This window comes from Panthera uncia, chromosome X, assembly GCF_023721935.1.
Source record: "Panthera uncia isolate 11264 chromosome X, Puncia_PCG_1.0, whole genome shotgun sequence".
Taxonomy (NCBI): Eukaryota; Metazoa; Chordata; class Mammalia; order Carnivora; family Felidae; genus Panthera; species Panthera uncia.
Genome location: NC_064817.1, coordinates 118300360 through 118319675, shown reverse-complemented (window position 1 = coordinate 118319675; position 19316 = coordinate 118300360). Strand labels below are relative to the sequence as shown.

The following is a 19316-nucleotide window of genomic DNA, read 5'->3' as shown; positions in this document are numbered from 1 at the left end:
TTGTGATGAGCACGGAGTTAATGTATAGAATTGTTGAATCATTACATGGTACATCTCTGAATCTTTCTCTAGTGAAAAATGGAGCCGATGTGACTTTGACAAGAATAGACAATTCTCTTGGTGTAGCCTGCTTTTATCATTTTGTTTTCCATGAGAGGTCATGGTGCAAATACAAAGATTTTAATTTGCAGTGCTAACTGAGCAGCAGTAATTAAAGGTTCTGCTCTACTGAGCAGGTGAGTACAGCCCTGGAAATTCAAACCAAAAGGAATCTTGAGTTTCTGCAAAGGTTCTTGTGGGAGGCTTTGGGAGCGGAGTGAGTGGTGGAGGGGAGGGGGGAGGAGAGCGGAGGAGGCATCCCTGAAGGTTCAGCATGGGTGCTCTGAGCACCGCCATCATCCATCTGGGGCCCTTAGCAAGCCTCCCCATCCCCCAATGCCAATGACTAAGTGGAAGCAGCGGTCCTGGCCCTCGCTCTCCCTGGCTCTCTGCTCTCCCACTCTCCCGCTCTCACTCTCTGCTCTCCCTGCTGTTTGCTCTCTCTGCCTGTCAGCCACAGTCCTGGGGTTGGCCCATTTGTTACTCAGCATTCACTCACTGCACCACCCCCCCCGCCCAAGGCCCCTAGCACTTCATTTTTTAGAAACTTTTTTATTTAAATTCAAGTTAGTTAACATACAGTGTAATATTGGTTTCAGGAGTAGAACCCAGTGATTCATCTCTGACATGTGACACCCAGTGCTCATCCCAACAAGTGCCCTCCTCAATGGCCATCCCCCATTTAGCCCATCCCCCGCCCCGTCCCCTCCAGCTCATAGCACTTCTTCGGTCTGCACTGGGAGGGAGGAGCAGCCAACGTTCCCCCCTTCTCCCTGGCCAGGAGTGCTCAGAAAGCTATGGCCTGACTCAGCCGCTCTGCTCCTTTCTGGTGTCACCGACCAGTGTTGTCCACCACTTGGCTTCTCTTCAGCCACCTCGCAAATGTCCTCCCTGACTAATCCCCCCCAACCCCCCCCCCAAGAGCTGGTGAGGAACCTGGACACTGAGGCAGTCTAACCCATTCCACTGGGTTACTTACTGGTGTTCTAAGTTTCAGGAACTTTCCGGATGTAGTGGCAGCTAACATGTATGGAGCGTTGTTGTGAGCCAGGCCCTATGCCAAGCACTTTTACCTCACTTCATTTAATCCTCCCAGTGACCCCCTTAGATAGGTATACTAGTATCTCCATTTTATAGATGGGGAGACTGAGGCCCGGAGAGGGAAAATAGCTTGCCAAACTAAAAAGTAGCAGAGCCGAGATTTGGACCCAAGTGTTCCAAAGCCTGGGCTCTCTTGAACCTGGTCTCAAGCCCAGTCCTGGGGCCTACACCCTGCCAAGGCCCTGAGGTCCCCTCCCCTGTGCTGTCTCCATCAGGCCCTGGGCAGTGGGAGTGCTGCACTTTAGAGGGCTCCGTTTGCCAAGGCCAAGAGGGACCTATGGCTGAGGGCAGTGAGAGGGCTTCCCCAAGGCCCCACTTTGGACCAAGCTGCCCAGATCCTCATTGCAGGCCCAGCCCCTCGAGGAGGGAAGATGGCGAGTTCTCTCAATTTGCCCACTGTCTCCGCAATTGCTGGGTGCTCATCGCTGCCTCAGCTAAGCGGATGGGAGGCTTATCACTAAAGGTAGAAAGTGTAGCAAACCCAGGAGGGGCCTCAACCAGCCTCCCTCCAGTCGGGCTGGACTCCCCTCGTACCCTTCTCAAAATCTGTCCAAACAATATCATGTGCCTCTTTGGTCTGTTTCTCCACAGCTGCCCCCTTCCCCTGTGCCTCAGCCTGCCTCAAGGATCAGATTTCAGGCCTTTTTGTTCTTATTCCAACTGGCCACCATCCACATCCCTCCTCCCCAGGATGCTGCGCTCCCAGCTCTCCAAGCCATGTGCACTGAGGGCCCTCGAGCTGGGCTGCCTCCCGCCGCCCCCATCTCCTCAATGGACCTGTGTTCGTCTCTGAGCAAATGGAAGTTCCATTCACCCATGGTTGGTGGTATAACTGAAGTTCTAACACTGATTTTTGCATGTATCTCCAATAAGTCTTCAGGGAGAAGGAGACCTAAATTACGGAAACAAAATTCATCTTGATTAAAAATGGAGAGACGTCACCCAGCCTTGGGAGTAGGGTGGGGAATACAGTGAGGAGATCTGGGGTCATTAAAATCCGACACAGAAGGGCTGGATGCCCCAATTCCAAAAAGTCACTCCCTTAGTAATTCCAAGCCCACATCCCTTAGCTGTAATTTCAAACCCCAAAAGCTCTGAAAGCCTATTTTATTTTGGTAAGTTGGGCATCAAAATTTATTTGGGGACAAAATTGATGTGGACTTAAATATTTGTATTTCTCTGCAAAAGTAATGAAATGCTGCCCCAGGTTCTATCGGAGGCTTGTGTGATATTTGGTATATGCACCACATGATCTTTCTATAGTCCCAAATGTCCTCAATTTGGAAACGCACCTGTCCTCAGAGGTGGTGGATCCCAGCCCGGCACGTACTGTGTGCCAGGCAGGGCTCTGGGCAATTTCAGCTTAGCGCTTCCTTTGTCTTCCAATGTCCTAAGGCTCAGAGCGACTAAATGACATTGCTCCCCACCTAGAGCTCAGTCAGTATCAGTGCCTAGACTTGAACCCCAGTGCCCTCGCTTCAGCTGCCATGCTAAACTGCCACCCTGGAGCCAGATGGCATTTGCCTTTTACCTTCAGTGCAAGCAAATGGTCCACTGAAATTGGGTCGTTTACCTAACTGGTCAAGAGAAATTCTCAGAGCTGAGAAATATGAGCTCCTGTAGATGACTGGACGTGGTTTTTCTGCTTACTCAAGAGTTGGTTTCTCACTTTTCATTTAGAAAGTACTCTTTTCAGAAACCAAAATCTGGATTCAAATGAAGGCCCAGTGCCTCTGTGGTAACCACGATCACATCTGGAAGTGCAACAAGGTAGTCTGTGTCACCACGTAGTAGGTGAAGAGTATTTTCTGAGGCTCAGTCTGGCCATCAGTGAAATTCGACCAGCTGGCCCTGCTGGAAGGAAGAAGCTTGTGCTCTTTTCTCTCCCCTGGAAGGGTGAACAGGGCTGAGTTCTCAGGCCTCAGAGCAAATGCAAAAGGCCATGAGAAGGCATGGTGAGCTGTTGATGTGCTCAGCCTGGATGTCTACTCTGTGTTTTGGCTAGAAGAGTGCCATGGACAGAACTGGGAGCCAGGAGAGGGGTAGTGAGAAGGAGATCCCTGCCTGCCAGGCAAAGATGACCTTTTCCTTTTCCTTTTTTTTTTTCGTAGGAAGTGTATTCTGGTTTTTTTTTTTTATTTAAAAAAAATTTTTTTTTTCAACGTTTTATATTTATTTTTGGGACAGAGAGAGACAGAGCATGAACGGGGGAGGGGCAGAGAGAGAGGGAGACACAGAATCCGAAACAGGCTCCAGGCTCCGAGCCATCAGCCCAGAGCCCGACGCGGGGCTCGAACTCACGGACTGCGAGATCGTGACCTGGCTGAAGTCCGGCGCTTAACCGACTGCGCCACCCAGGCGCCCCTGGTTTTTTTTTTTTTAATTAAAAATTTGTTTAATGTTTATTTATTTTTTGAGGGACAGAGCACAAGTGGGGGAAGAGCAGAGAGACAGAGGAAGACACAGAATCTGAAGCAGGCTCCAGGCTCTGAGCTGTCAGCACAGAGCCTGACATGGGCTTTGAACTCACGAACTGCAAGATCATGACCTGAGCCGAAGTCGGACACTCAACCGACTGAGCCCCCCAGGCGCCCCTGTTTTTTTTTTTTTTAAGTTGATTCATTTGTGTGTGTGTGTGTGTGTGTGAGAGAGAGAGAGAGAGAGATAGAGAAAGCATGAGGACAAGTTGGGGAGGGGCAGAGAGACAAGGAGACAGAATCCCACACCGTTGGCGCAAAGCCTGATGCAGGGCTGGAACTCACGAACCTTGAGATCATGACCTGAGCCGAAACCAAGAGACCGACGCTTAACCGACTGAGCCACCCAGGTGACCCCCGCCTTTTCCCTTTTCCACCAGGCCTGGAGTTGTGTCAGTGGGGCAGAGCCTGGGACAGGGAGAACCCGCGAGGCTGTAGGCTGTCAATCTTGTGGTAGGCAGGGGGTCTGGAGAGAGGACTGCTCACATTTTGTCCTGACACATCTCAGCCCCCACCAAATGGATCTGGAGGCTCAAGGCCAGGAGTTAGTCATAGTGATAGCAAACCTTCCTTGGCAGGTACTTTGTGCTGGTAGGCCTTGTTCAAAACGCTTTAGACGTATTAATGCATTGAATCCTCAATCAACATGTCATAACCTATTGCCCATTTTGTAGAAGAGGCAACAGTTTGGAGGTTACAGCAGGATCAGAAGGCTCTGGAAGCAGTGCCCCATGCATGGGTTTACAAGTATGGGCTCTGTAGCCAGACTCCCTTCTCTGGCCCTAACTTCCTGTGTGACTGGGCAATTCTAGTCACTTCTTTGTGCCTCAGTCTTTTTGGCTTTAAAGGGAATGATAACGGCCTCTATCTCTGATGACTAAAATGAGAAAAAGGCAGGTGAAGAGCTGAGTTGTATGCCTGGCCCATGGGCACTGGCCAGCACTGGCAGCGAAGGCAGCTCTTGGCAGCAACAGCCTCCCATCCAGGGAGCCCAGGCTCCCCCCTCTGCTGGTGGCGGTCACCTGAGCCCTTCCTAGCCTCAGGGAGCTTGGCTGCTGGTCTTTCCCCGGAGCACTTTCTCCAGCTCACCTAGGTAATCAGTTGGGTGTGATTTTAATGACACAGGTCATTAAGGATTCTCCCTCTGAGCCAGCTGATTGGGTTCTGAGGCCACATGGGCTACAAATGTACCCCACTGAAGAAAAACCCCAAACGGCTCACAGTGTTAGATGGTGATCGGTCTCCAGGCTGAGGACCTTGCCTGCTAGGGGGAGACTTCCAGCTCCACGAAGGCAGATGGCGGTAAGCCCGCCGCAGACTCAAACCCAAGTGCTCCCGAACTGCACATGAGGGCCTGTGGCTCGCCCTGGCCGCACCCACGGATGCTCTGTTTGCCGCACAAGTCCATCAGAGGACCAGTTCCCTGGTGTGGAGCTCTCTGCTTGCTTATGCTTCATGAGGCATGGTGGAAAAAGACTTGGTTTCTCTCCTCCGGGGGCTGCCCCAGTCACACTCATCCAGGGCCCTCAGAAAAGAGGTCAACCCTGACAGGTGCTTCCCTTGGGCCAGGTCGCCGGCCAAGCTCTCTTCCTTGGCTGTTTTAGAGAAGAGAGAGGCAGAGTGGGAGACAGAAGTACCAAGGCTGGTCCTGGAGGGGATGGTTCCTGAGCCTTAGGAGCTGTGGGGGTGGGGCAGGAGAAAGAAGGTGAGAAGGCACTGCCAGGCACAGGGGATGGTAGGAATAAAGCCGACTGCCAGCACTTCGAATGATAGAAGCAAAGTGCCAGACAGGGCCTGATGTGCACAGAGTCCAAGGAGATGGATGGAGCCAGGTTATGGGCCCCCGGAAACTTCTGGCCAAATGTGAAACATGATCAGGTCTCTGTTATGTCAGGTCTCTTGAAGGTAATGTTTTGAGTGATGGCTGGTTTATTGGGGAAAACCAACTTAAGAGTCAACTCTGAGTCCAGGCAAAGAATCAAGAGGACTTGAACTTGGGCAAGGCTGAGAGCAATGGAAAGGAGGGACCAAGATAGAAAGTGCTCTGGGTAGGCAGATATCTGACATGGTCCCCAGTGACCCCTGCCTCCTGGTATTCACACCTTCATGCTTGTGTCCAATGAACAGAATACAACAGAAGTGATGGGACATCACTTTCAAGACTATGTTCTAAAGACTGTAACCTCTGACCTGCTGGCAATCCCTCTGCCTGTCTTGCTGGCACATTCTGTCTTGCTTAGTCAGACGAAGCCGGCTGCCATGCTGTGAGATGCTCTATGAAGAGGCCCACGTGGCAAGGAACTAAGAGAGGCCTCTAACCAACAGCTCATGAGGAATGAGGCCTCAGTCCAAACACCTGCAAGGAACTGCTTCCAGCCAACCACCTCAGGAGTGAGCTTGGAAGCAAAAACCTTCCCGGTTGAGCTGGAGATGATGATAACCTTACAAGTGACTCAAGGCCAGAAGACCCAGCTAGGTGATGCCAAGACTCCTGGCCCATAGAAACCGTGAGGTAATACACTTGTGTTGTCTCAAGCAGAGGTCTTGGAGTCATTTGTTACACAGCAATAGATAACCAATGAGGGCAGGGGTCAGAGCAATGACATGGGGAAACTGTGATCAACACCCCTGGGCGGGCATCAGCTGAGCTCAGTGATTGATCATATTGTAGATGAGGGAGGGGGAGAAGTCACAGTGATTCTGAGAAGAGCACAGGCTCTGGACTAACACTTCCTGGTTCCCAGTTCCTGCTCTGTCCCCTGGCTATGTGACTCCGGGCAAGTCATTTCAACTCTCCGAGCCTCAGTTTCTTTGTAGAATGGAGATGGTAAGAGTAACTACTTTATTCGCATCTGTCCTTTTCATTTAGGGCCTGCCTCAGTGTCCAAGCCAGCACAGTGGTGAAGGGCACACTGGGGCTGCTCAGCAGAAGTTTGCTGTGGCACTTCTGGAAGGCTCAGCGTGCAGCCATATGCCAGCAGGGTAGGATTTACATGCCTTGGTGCAATTTCCTTGCGTCCTACGAAGGCTTCACTAGTCCTGTGTGAGGGAACACGCTACCTGGCCCGGTGCAGGGGAAGGCAGTTCTAGGCGATTCTGACTCATCTCCCCTGGTTCCTTCCCCTAACAGCACCTTCTGGGTGCACTTTTCCTCCCAGGGAAGTTAAGTGACTTGCACAGGAGCTAAAACCATAACCTCGGCCTCATGAACACTGCACCTCGACCACACAGAACTAGCTGCCTTCAATAGACTTCTCCAGAGTCAAGTCCAGTCTCAGAGAGGACTACGGCCAGATTTGCCTCCAGAGCCAAGTATCAATAGCACGAGACACGGTTCCTATGTCCAAAACAAAGGAACGCAACTGGACGCGAGACCGTCTTACCTGTCTGGGCAGAGAAGGCATGGAGTCCGGGGCCACTGGCCGCTGAAAGCGTGGGGGCGGCTGCTGCATCATTTGCTGCAGGAGGAGAGAGGAGTGGTCAGGCTGCTGCTGCAGCTGCAAGGTGGCAGTGGCGGTGGAGGAGGCGGTGGCAGAAGAGGCCGGGGTCGGCGTCGGCTGCTGCAGGTAGTGGAGCAGGGATGGCTGCCTCGAGGTGGCGGGCATGGAGGGCATCTTCTGGGGGCCCGGCTCAGAAACGAAATGTGACAGGGGCTTGGTGTTGCCAAAAGTGAACGGCTCCGGGGCTCCCGGGCTGGGGCTGGCCAGCCCCTGCTGCATGATCACGCTCAGGGTTTTGGGTGGGTTGGTGGCCATGGGCTTGAAGATGGTGTTTGCCGGCTGCTGCGAAGGTGGCTGCTGCTGCTGACTTAGCGGATTGCCGGAAGGGGTGAGGCTCCGGATCAGGGAGCACTGCGGAGTGAAGGACTGCTGCGGCAAGCCTGGGCTGGAGAGCTTCTCAGGGCGGTAGGGCGGGGATGGCCCCGGGTTGCTGGCGGGCAAAGCAGACATCAGGTGTCCCTGAGGACTTTTGATACTAGAGGACACCAGGTTGGCAAGGAGGGAGCTCTGTGGGCTGTACTGCGGCTGCTGATTGAGAGCCGGGCTGGGGAGCTTCTCGGGAGTGTAGAGCACGGGGGGCCCCAGGGCGGCACTGCTGCCGGATGCCATGCTGGCCAGTAAGGCGTTGGGGGAGCCTTGGAAAGTGCTCCCGGGCAGGTTGCCGGACGCCATACAGGACACCATGAGGCTCTGAGGGCTGAACGGCGGTGGCGGCGGGTGTGGCGACGGCACCGGGCGGTAAGACGGGGAGAGGCCTGGAGGAGGCAGGCCAGACCAACTGGGGTTGGGCCCTGGCTGCCTCGTAGCAGACCCCTGCTTGCTGGCTGCCAGCACCTTCAGCTGGTGGGCGTGATGCCACTGAGGCACTGGGAGTGGGGGCAGAGCGACAGGGAGCATCCCCTGGACCTGGCTCTTGGTCTGTGCTGCCGAAGAGCCCGGGGAGGCCACTTGCTTCCCACTGGCAGGAATCACATAGCTGAGCCCGGCCGGGGAGGGCGGGACTGGCAGTGGTGCGCCCGGGAGCTGGCCGCAGCTGGAAGCAAACTCCTTGCCGGAACCGAGGCTCTCCAAGTGTGGCATCTGAACCGAAGGCTTGGCACTGGCACCGAGGGTTGGCTGCGGGTGCTCTAACACCAGTGGTTCTTCTGGTTTGCTCCCCAGTATCTTCTCAAGATCTAGCTCATTCGGAGAAGGTTCTTGAATTTTTGTTAGCTCCTCCAGGAGATCTTGAAGTTCCTGGTCCACAGCTGGCATGCTGTTGGCTTTGTCATAGTAGGGACCGGAAGGCCCTTTCAGTCCCATTTCTGCAGCCGATGGCACTGCAAACGGTGAGCCCATTATGCTGCCATTCATGGGATTAGTTTCGAGTGGTAATGGATGGCCAGGTACTCCCATGGCGGCAGGGCTAGGGTTCATTGTCAATGGAGGCACCTGTAGCTCTGCACAGGGTGTGCTGTGATGGGCACCTGGGCCCATAGAAAGGGTAACGTCTTCAAGGCAAGGCCTCTTGATTTTATTAGGGTAACCTCCGTCAGCCATGCCTGGAAACTGGAAGCTATCTCCTTCCTGTCTCCTTTTAGTGGGTCCCTGTGGTGGAGAGAGAGAGTGAGAGGGAGAGAGAGAGAGAGACAGACAGACAGAGGGAGAGGGAGAGGGAGGGAGGAATTTTTATAAAGCCTTGGCACATGAAAGCTAATGAACAGGAAACTTGCAACATAAAACATCTCTCAGTTTCAAGACTTGTCAAAACTATACAATACAGCCTATTTTGGGGGACCATAATGCTTGCTTCTTTGTTGCTGTGTTTCATTTAAACTGTCTTGTTACACTTCAAATTAGGCATTATGCTGTCTGTATACTAAACACCGCAGAAAGTCCCACAAAGGATCTTCTGTGCCCACGTAAGGGAGAGCTCACCAAAACTATGCGGAAGTCACTAACTGAACTGAGCCGCCCCAGACAGGCACTGGAGGGCAAACTGGAAGTACTTCAGATGCTCTCAATTCCTACCTGTGTACAGATATCCCCATTTTTAAAAAGGAAAAGCACAACATAGACAGGCAACTTTTAGGTTGCCTCCCTGTCTCGTTTAAATGCACTGGGTTGTGGTGACCAGACGGAACACAACAGAATCTTTAGAGGAATGAAGTAGATCTAGGTGTGTGCTTTGGGGCAACTGTCTGAGATGTACTGTCTAGGGGAAAACACAAGTGGCAGAACAGTCACTGAGGCATGGTTTCACTTATCTTTGCATGCGCGGACACACACAACACACACACACTACTAGGTACATACAAAAATAACGTGGAAGAACCTACATGCAACCATCGGGAGTAGGGATCTTTTGGGGAGATTGGCAAGTGCCTTTCTATTCTCTATGGTTTTCTATCACTTGTTTGTTTTTATTGAGAATGACTTACAACCGTCCCCCTCAAAGTACAGGAAAAGGCCCTGATCTGCAACCTGCACCTTGGGGGAGCTGTTCACCATTTATAAAAGCATAGCCTTTGGGAACAAAGCAGTTAGCGAGGCACTATTTCCTACTCGTTCAAGGCTTCATACAGTCATCTGTGGCTGTCATGTTAATGACCATGACCTGCAAGTAGAGGGGAAAGCAAGTGGGGTGGAGTGGAGGCATGTGTGAAAAGAGAAGGGCTTGGGAATTACCTACACGCCAACAGTGGAACACATATACAGGTGAACCTTGAAAAATGCTCTGTGGTCAAAAATCCGACTATAATTTTTGACGCCACTCAGAACTTAACTACAAATAGCCTACTGTTGACTGGAAGCCTTACAATAACATACAATCGACTAAGCACATATTTTGTATGTTATATGTATCATGTACTGTATTCTTACAACACAGTAGGCTAGAGAAAAGAAAATGTGATTAAGAAAATCATAAGGAAGAGAAAATGCATTTACGGCACTGGACTGTATTTATCGAAAAATATTTAAGCAGACCTGTGCAGTTCAAGCCTGTGTTTCCAGGCTCGACTGTATTTCTCTTGACATACTTTTTCATGTAAAGAAACCCTGTTTAGCTTTAGAAGTCTTCCTGGGACATTCGTTGCTGATCCTTTGATGTCCCTTCACGTCTGGCTCACTGGTGGGGCGGAGGGTCAATGTGTGTGGTAGCGCCACACCGGCCACGACTGTCATGACAGAGTGAACATCAAAAGAGGGATGCACATGTCACGTTTTGGTGTTCATCAGCTTCATTGAGAAACATCCACATTCCCAGGGCTTCCCACCACAGACGAACTGCTTCAGTCTCATCCAGAGCAGGGCCCGGGTATCTGAGTTTTCTCAAGGCTCCTGGGCCGATTCTAAATGCACAGCCAAGATGGGAACTACTGGCCCAGAGCGCGAGTGGAGGCAGTGTGGTGAAAGGTCCTGGTTCTGAGGCAGACACAAGCAGGTCTTGGCCTTGCCACTTAACCTCTCTGGACCCCGGTTTCTTCATTTGCAAAATGAGCCTTATTTTAGTTCTCATCTCATGATGCTACTCTGCCTATTGAGTACAATGAAGCAGATTCTGTGACACCTAGTAAATCCTCACTGACTGGTAGCTGGCGTTACCAAGGGCAGCTATGGAAGGGCCCTGGAAGTCCAACCTTGTCCTAGGAAGAGACAGGGGCCCTGACCCCCAGGGAAGGGGAAGGACTTGCCCAGAGCTGCTCAGCTGGAGGGCAACAGGGCACAGGCCAATGCAGGGCCCCTCCATGACCACTGGGCAGCCTCACAACCCACCGCCTTAAACCGCCCTGGTGGCAGGACACTGTGTCACTTCTGCAGGAGGGGTTCCACCACCTGGAGTAACGGGACTTGGCTCCTTCTTTGCCTTTTCTCTGCAACCTGGACAGGGGCACTTTGAGGGGCCGCTCTGCCATCAAGTCCATTGGGGGTGAGGGCCACAGGGGAGGCAAAAATGCACTGGGCAGGGTAGAGAAGGTGTAAGAAGAGGCCTATCTGGTCATCTGCGTCTGCTCTTCCATCCAGGGGCAGTGGACTCTGTATTGGCCCGGAGCAGGTGCTCAGGAAATAGCAGCTGAATGAATCCATGGACAAATGAACCCAAATGCCCCGGGACACAGGCAGTTCTGCCGCATGCTTTCCCGGCCGTTCATTCCATCAGTCATGGGGCAGCCCACAAACAAGTCACTGAGTCCCAATCGAAAATTCCATTTTGTCTACATTCCCCCAAGGACTTGAAAGAATTCCCATATATCAAAAATAGAAATGGATGACCGAGTACAGGTTTTATAGCAGACCCCTTGCGGGGAGTCCGAGCCGGCAATGGCTGGGCCCAGCGTGCTGTGGGTGGTATCCTGGACTGCACTACAGGTGTAATGACAGGGAAGCATATGTGGCACCAGACAGGGGAAGGAAGGGAGGGCGGGGGCTGTGAGTTGCAGCAGCCTGGAATCCCTGGCAGACTCTGTGGGTTCCCAGACCGTTTCTTTAATTGTTAGTCTGCCGTTACCTCGTTGGAACCAAGGTAGCAGGACGTGGGGAAGACCAGGAATGGCCACGGGACGCGACAGCTAATATTAGGAACCACTGGCAAGGGAAAGTGGTCTCTAACTCTCTGAAATGAGAGGGCACGTGCATGCAACTTTCCAGGCCCCCAACCCAATGGTCCCCACTCAGTCCCAATTCTGGAACCCAGCTGTCTCCTCAACAACAAAGCGGACCCCAGGATGCCCCTCCAGGGTGTTAGCTCGCTGCCGGTGAATCCAATTTGCTGGAGTGGGTGCCCCCCCTCGCTGCGCCAAGTTGGCAGCTGGATGCCTCACTGAACACTTTGGGAGGATGCCTAACCAGGGGCCACGTTGGCCTCGCTGTCCCTGGGAATGCAGTTGCGGGGGTTGGGGGGGGGGACATGCTGGCTGAGGTTACTGGTTCGGCAGGGCAGGCGGGAGCCTCTTTGGCACTTCCCTTTTTCAATGGACGTTAAGGGAAACTTCGCTTTGTTAGAGGCCTCAGCTCTGCATTTCAGGTTTTATGCTGAGAGCTTTCAACAGCCAGCCTGAAGCACCCTGGCTGAATGGCCAGAACCCCAGCCAAGCGTGCACAAGGCCAAGGGAAGTGTTCACACAGAGGCACTCAGCCTCTCGACATCAGCATCTGCCTCCCCCAGGCACCGCCAAGGCTTGGAAGTCTGCTATCCAGTGACTTCTGTGCCTAGATACAGGCTTGCATGCATGCCTTCTCTTGTGCACCCCCGGGATTTGTTACTCATCTCAATTTCCAGCAGCCAGCTGGGCTTTCCTCCTTCCCCAGCGCCACACCGGCTCCTCTGCGGGTCACCTGGGCCAGTGGCTGCTGGGCTGAGGTCTGCCTGACTGGGCTGGTTGCTGCTGACTGAATCCCAAGGCCACCCTTGGGTGCACCCTTGTTGCAAGTGCAACAAAAGCTGCTACTCTGGAATGACTTCCCTCTCAACGTCATGTTATTGGTGGCAAGTCCCTCCCTAAGCTTCCAGAACCTTCTTAAACAAACCTTCCAGCTTTGCACGTGTCCTGTTTTCCAGTCTCTGGACTCTATGACAGCAAACTATTGGTTCCAGCTACCATCAGCCCCTCTTTCCTCAGGCCATGTATTGTGCATGATCCTGCCCACTTGCTGTGAGTTTTGTTTTTGTTTTTTTGTTTTTTTGTTTTTTTTACAAAAAGTAAATCAGAAAGAAAATAAATAAATCATTGGATGGTAGCAGGATTTCTAGAGACCACATCTCAACCTTCTCTTTTTACAGAAAACAGAATGAGATGTGATTTGCTTGTGGTGGACACAGCTAATTAGTAGATGATGGCAACACTAGACCCCAGGTGTCCCCACTCCCAGCCTGAGCCCTCACAGGCCCTTTGGTGGCAGGAGGTGGGGCAGGGAGGGGAAGTGAGGGAGGTTCCCTGGTGTCTTTTAGAAAGGAATGACCATCTCCATCCCCAAATGCCTGCAGAGTCCCATTTCATAGGCAGGCAGACACAGCCACCGATGGGTCCCCAAAACCTTATGAAAATTCACTAAACTGCATTTAAAAGCACGTGATGGCTTCCCCACCCCCTAAATAATGAGAAAAGAAAGGCAACCCTTCCGATAAGGGCCAGGTTCAGCTCTGAACTCAATATTATTTCTGGTTCTGTCTGGATAAAAAGAGCAAGGATTTCTTGGGAAAGGTCTAGATTATAAGAGTACAGTCCAGGCTCATAAAATGGGCATAAGAATAAAGAATATAATATATGTGTGTGTGTATACATTATAAATATATATGCATGTAAAATACATAAATATATTACGCTTCCCAAAGAAACCTGGCAGGCTGGTATGAACACTTAATTTTGGAAACTGTAGCTAGAGGTTTAACATGGACACGGTTCCTGTTGGGTAAGTTCATAGGAGGCCAAAAGCGTCTAGGAGAGATCAGTTCAGGGAGCCTCATTTCCCTCCGGAGGTCGCTGGGCACATGGGGCCTGAGCAAAATTGTCAAAAAGGTGGAAATGGCCTGTGGCTTATTAGTCTCCCCCTTTCTCCCCCACTGGTGCCTCCTCCAGGTCAGCTTAGGCCAGTCCGCTTGCCGGTTCTCTCAGTCTCTCTCCCAAGTACATCTGTACTCCATCAACATCTTTCTTCAGTACTGTTCCACATTCCCTGAGTTTCTGAGGGCCTGATGTTGCCTCACTAGATTGGATTTCAAGCCCTCGGAGACAAGTATGATCCCTAGTACGCTTGCTTGGAAGGAAGGAATAAAGGTATCATGCATGGTGGACGTAGCCTCAGAATAGGTAAGACAATGATGCATCAGGATTGGGTTTGCAGGAGCAGAGAGAAGATGGAAGGGAGGGAGGGAGGGAAAGAATATGCCCAGATATATACAGGGGATCAGATGAGTGTCTATGTGTACAGTATAAAGGCCGATATTGGGGCATATATTCCATTTGCATGTTTGTTCTTCAGAAAAACCTCCTCATACACTGAAATGGACTTTCTTGTAGATCAAACAGGATTTTCAGCATTTCCAGAATTGTAAGACATGATGCTTTGGACAACCCCAGGGTAGCTGAGAATGGCAGAGAACCTGAAAGCCGATTGGCTACAAGAGGAGTCAGTTGGTCCCAAGCAGGAACCTCTGCTAGTAAGCGGTTTGGAGCAAGAGTCTGATGCTACACATAGGGGATTTATTGGTGCCCCTGGCTTGCCCTGATCCAGCAGAAAGTGCAGCCTCAGCACCCGATGCAGCCGGCGGCAGGCAGGGGTGCAGGACAGAGCCTTGAAGGAGGCACTGAAAGACCTGCATTGAAGTCCTACTCCTTCATTTGCTGTGTGACTGTGGGCCAGTCACCACCCCTCTCTGAGCCTCAGTATCTTCTTCTGTAAAATGGGCACTCAGCCTGCACTGTGTGCCTCATGGCATCACTGAAGCATGCACACTGGGAGCAGTAATTGTTACTGATCTCATTCTCCAGGCCCTGGGTCCCCATTCCGCCCCACTGCCCTCCAGCCTCGGCCTTGGCTTGCCCTCTGAGAAAGAAGGACATGCCCACTAGGACTGGATAGAGGATTGGAGGGAGCAGAGGGACGTGAGCAGCCTAGACCTGACAGCCAGCAGTGCTGCCTCCTTCTGCGTGCCACCGCCCCATAGTCTGGGCACTGTCACACTGCCAGTGGCATTCTGCTACCCCAAACTGGGGACTTGTGGCTTTGGCAAGCATCCGCCAGACCCATCTAAGCAGCAGCCCCAGCAAATGTAGAAATGAGCAGACCTGAGTGGGTAATTTTCTAGAACTGCATTCTCCCTTTCTTTAGTGTAGACACACTAGTTGGAAGAAGAGTTGGCAAGTCTTAAGAACGGCCCCAAACTTATAGACACATACAGATCCAATGAGCTCATAATTCATATTGCCCCCCTCACCCCGAGAATTGAAATATTCTGTCACTGGACATGGGTTTCTGGAGCGCTACCCTTGCACTCCTAGCTTGCCAGAGCTTCCAGGCTCTTAGAGACAGGCTGGGGCCTCCCATTCATGTTAGGACTGGTGATGCCTGGAGCCAGGGACAGATGCGCCCATGGGCCAGCTTCTCTGACTCTCAGGTTGGTCTTTCTTCACAGGAAGAAACCCTGACCTCATTTCCTCTGAACACATTCCCATGTACCCTCAATGGTGGGATAAGGATGATCACTCTGGGGAGAAGAGAAAGATGGGGAGAAGAGAAAGTCTCAAACGGTTGGACGAATTTGGCGAGGCTGGCCTACAGATGAAGCAGGTACTGCGTGGGGCTGGAACAGAAACCGAAGGTCAAAGGCAAAGGCCCTGCCTGAGTCCAGACAATCCCATCTGTGCAGGACCCAGGTTAACAAGCTTTATCTGCGTTTCACTGGAATTATGCTGATGAGCCCAGAATCATGCAAAGAAGGGGAACAGTGGAGGCGGAGCCAAGGTTGGAGGCCACACACCTGATGTTGGGAGGCTGCCAGGGCCGCTGGGCAGACCCGGGTCTCTATATGTGAAGAGGGCAGAGGAACATTCAGAGGTCATTTAAACTGAACCTCCTCACTTCCCTCTGGGCTGTGCTTCTAAAGACCCTGTGGTATGACCTCTCCTAGGTCTCTGCCCCACTCTGGGCTTCACTTTTCCTAGCTGTAAAGTGAATGCCTCCCAGCTTTGGTAAGCTAATGCTGTGACTTTCTTCCTCTACTGCTCCTGTAGGGAAATGATGGATTCTCTTCTCTTTCACCCAAGGGGGCCTCTCTCCCTGGGGCGGGAGTAGGCCAAGGACGGCCCAATGGCCCACAAACGCCCTTTCCATGCACAGGAAGTGCACATTATTGCCAATTGCAGATACTCTTAAAGAAAGCACAACATCCCCCAACCCAGTGGGGGTCAAATTGTGGTCATCCCCGAATATCTCTATGTCTTTTTAATAAGGGATTACTTGAACGTGTGTGTGTGTGTGTGTGTGTAGACTAGCACTGTAGTCCTGAGAATAGCAGGTCTGCTCCAGTTGAATCGAGAAAGGTGGCCTACAATTTTGGTCAAATGAGCTGTGCTTACTTACACATTCTATTAGAATCCTACCAAGTCACCAGTCACCAGGAAGGCTGCCAGCTCCCCAACCAGCTCGAAGGGCATGTGAAAATCAGTGATGCTGTTTTAAAGCTTGTTCCTAGAGATCTATCCAGAAGGACAACTCGGCAATGTGTTATGTCAGTCATCTGGGCCTCTGTCCCCCCCCTGCCTGCCCTTAATTGCTTCAACCAGTCACTGGAGGCATTGTCCAACTGCAACTTTGGATATCTCCAGTTGGAATCCAGCACATAGGAAATGAACAAAACTGAAGGGAGGGTGAGTGAGCTCACAGAGAACACTATGCCAAAGGCACCACAGTGCTTCCAGTTTTCCAGAGGTCGTGAGCTCTTATATTTTGATGGCAAAGCCTCCTGGCAGGAGTCAGGCCTAGCTGCCAGGGAGTGCTTCTGTAACTGGGGCCTGGCATCCCCTCAGCCCTGTAGCTTCAGTCCAGCCTGGCTCACCTGTGGACTCTTAGGTATGGACAGTGTGAAATCATGGTCACAGAGCTGTCATTTCCTGAGGTCTAGGTCATCTCTTGGTCTACCTCATAGCCAAAAGAAATCTCTGTTGAATCCATGGAGGCAGCTCTTGAGAAAACACTCTTTGTCTAGAATGCTCGAGAGGTGGAAGGATTCAGAGGTGAGGAAAGAAAGTCCCCACCAGGAGGCTAGGCAGTTTTCATTGAAGCCAAACTTCCCTTCATCCAGAGGCTGACACCAATGGAAAACACCCTCAAGCAGTAACCCACAGACACCCTGTTGAGCCAGTGGGGTCTTGACACCTCTTATGCTGGCAGACTGTTGAGTCTGGTTGTCATGTTGCTAACATCTCTATGTTGCCCTGGGCTGTGGCTGACCCTGTCCACAGCTCTTCACATCTCTAACCAGAGCACATGCACAGGTGGTCTAGTGCTCAGAGCCACCCAGGAAGGTGGGGCGCAGCCACACTGGTAGCTCTGGACCCACTTGGTAGGCCCTGCATCCATACCACGAAGCCTCCAGTGAGGCCCCCGATTTGGCTGATGACCATACATTGGATGGGAAGCTCTTATCCCCCCTCCCTTGCTGTCTGGCTCCTGGCTCCCCAGGCCTTCCTTTCACAAGTGTCTCCATATTGGCTGGAACTCTGGATGTGGGTTCCATCAGGAAGTGGTTGTCTCCTTCCTGATGCTTATGAGATTAGGAGTGGGGTCAGCCGGGACGCCTCTGGTCTGGGCCCTGATGGGCTGAGTTCTGAGAGGGGGTGTTGGTGCATTTCAGGGACGTGACTTCTGGCACAGCTAAGCCAGGGTAACAACCAGCCACTGATAATCCAAGAACTGGAAACAAGTCCTGGGTCATTTGGCGCTGGAGCAGTTTGAGCTGTATGGAAATCATGCACCCCATTGGGTACTCATGGGTCTCTATTCAGATAACTCTAGAGACCTGTGCTTGTGTACAGGTGAGCACAGCAGCAATATGTCTCCTCATAGCAAGGCCCCATTGGATTGCTGTGGCTGAGTCAGGGCCACGGGGACAGTCCTGGTTTTGTGGGAGGCGCTCCTCCCCATTGCCGGGACACCAACTTGAGTAGTTTAGAAAACAGAATGGTTGCTTATTGTTCATCACCTTCTCTGTTTGCAGGAACAGATCTCTACATTGTGGGGACTGGCTGATGCTTATACAGTTTGGGGGGCTCTCTTCAGGGAAGAGAATATAACCTGAAAAGAACAAAATTAGGGGCATCTGGTGGCTCAGTCAGTAGAACGTGCGACTCTTGATCTTGGCGTTGTGCATTTGACCCCACGTTGGGTGTAGAGATTACATGAAAAAAAAATCTTAAAATCTTAAAAAAAAAAAAAAAAAGAACAAAATTAAGTGCCAGGCCTTGGAAGGTTTGAAGGGTGAGTCTTAAAGCTTACGCACAATGTGACCTCACTTCTGCCTGCACCCCAACAATGGGCTAAGTCAAAAGGCAACAGGCTTTCAAACACGGCAGGGATTCCCTTGCCTGAGAAACCCAGCAGCTGTGTTGGTGGGAGAAGAATCCAGAGCCACCTGGTCAGTCTCGTGCATTCTGAAGGTCATATGCTCGGTGAATAAGCACATTTTAGCAGCTGAGTGCCAACTTCTGACTCTAAAATCTACTAACTGTCTGCAGATGTATCAACCCCGTCAGTAGATTTTAGCACCAGGCTGTTTGAGCTGTGACGCCACAGACACAGAGGCTGGGAGGGGATATGGGATAAGGAGCATCAGGTCAGTCCAGAGACCCTCCCCATGGTTAGGTCCTCTTTTATCCACAGCTTTATCGAGTGAGGCATGATTGATAAAAATTGTATGTATTTAGGTTATACAATGAGATATTTTAAATGTATAGTGTGATGATTTAACAGACACATATGCTGTGAAATAATTTAGGTCTTTTTTTTTTTAAACTGAGGTTAAATTCACAGAGCATGAAATGAACCTTTTTTAAATGTACAGTTCAGTGGCATTTCGGTCGTTCACAACGCTGTGCAACCAAAATGGGGATAGGAGGGCCCACTTCACACATTTTTATAAGATCACATGAGTTTAGAAATGTAAAGTGAGCATCGTGTCCAGCATGGTGCACATGCCAAATAAATATTCTTTCTGTTTCCACTCTTGAAAATGCAAACACATTCTTGGTGGTCCCAAAATAGCCTTTAACATGGTTTACTCAGCAGCATTTGTCATTCAAGGCAGATCTACATTTACTCACTGGCTGTACTTCTGAACAGCTGTATGCAAGGCTAACTTTTGTAAACTAAATCATAATAAAATGCAAGTAGACTTTGCCATTAAGAAAAGAAAGAATGTGCCATTGAAAGGAAATCGTTAGTCAATCCTTTTATGAAGTAAAAGATCTTTCATCCAAAGTCACATGCTCTTTAAGGTGTGCACTTGGGGATATAGGCTTTTTTGGGTAATGAATCCTGATTTAATTTTGCCCACAAACTCACGCTGATGTTCCAAAAAGCACACAGCAACAGGAGTGGGTTACATATTGAAAACAATGACAATTCCAAATATTCATTTCTTTCACTGTATATGGAAAGTGTC

General features: G+C 51.1%; 1 protein-coding gene across 1 annotated transcript in view; it reads right to left on the bottom strand.

The window, feature by feature from the left end:
• Positions 1-19316, bottom strand: part of MAMLD1 (mastermind like domain containing 1) — a 120880-nt gene that overhangs the window by 31331 nt on the left and 70233 nt on the right. The window contains exon 3 of the mRNA XM_049644430.1: positions 7061-8764. Coding sequence (XP_049500387.1) covers positions 7061-8764 — 1704 coding nt within the window. The remainder of the gene's footprint in view (positions 1-7060; positions 8765-19316) is intronic.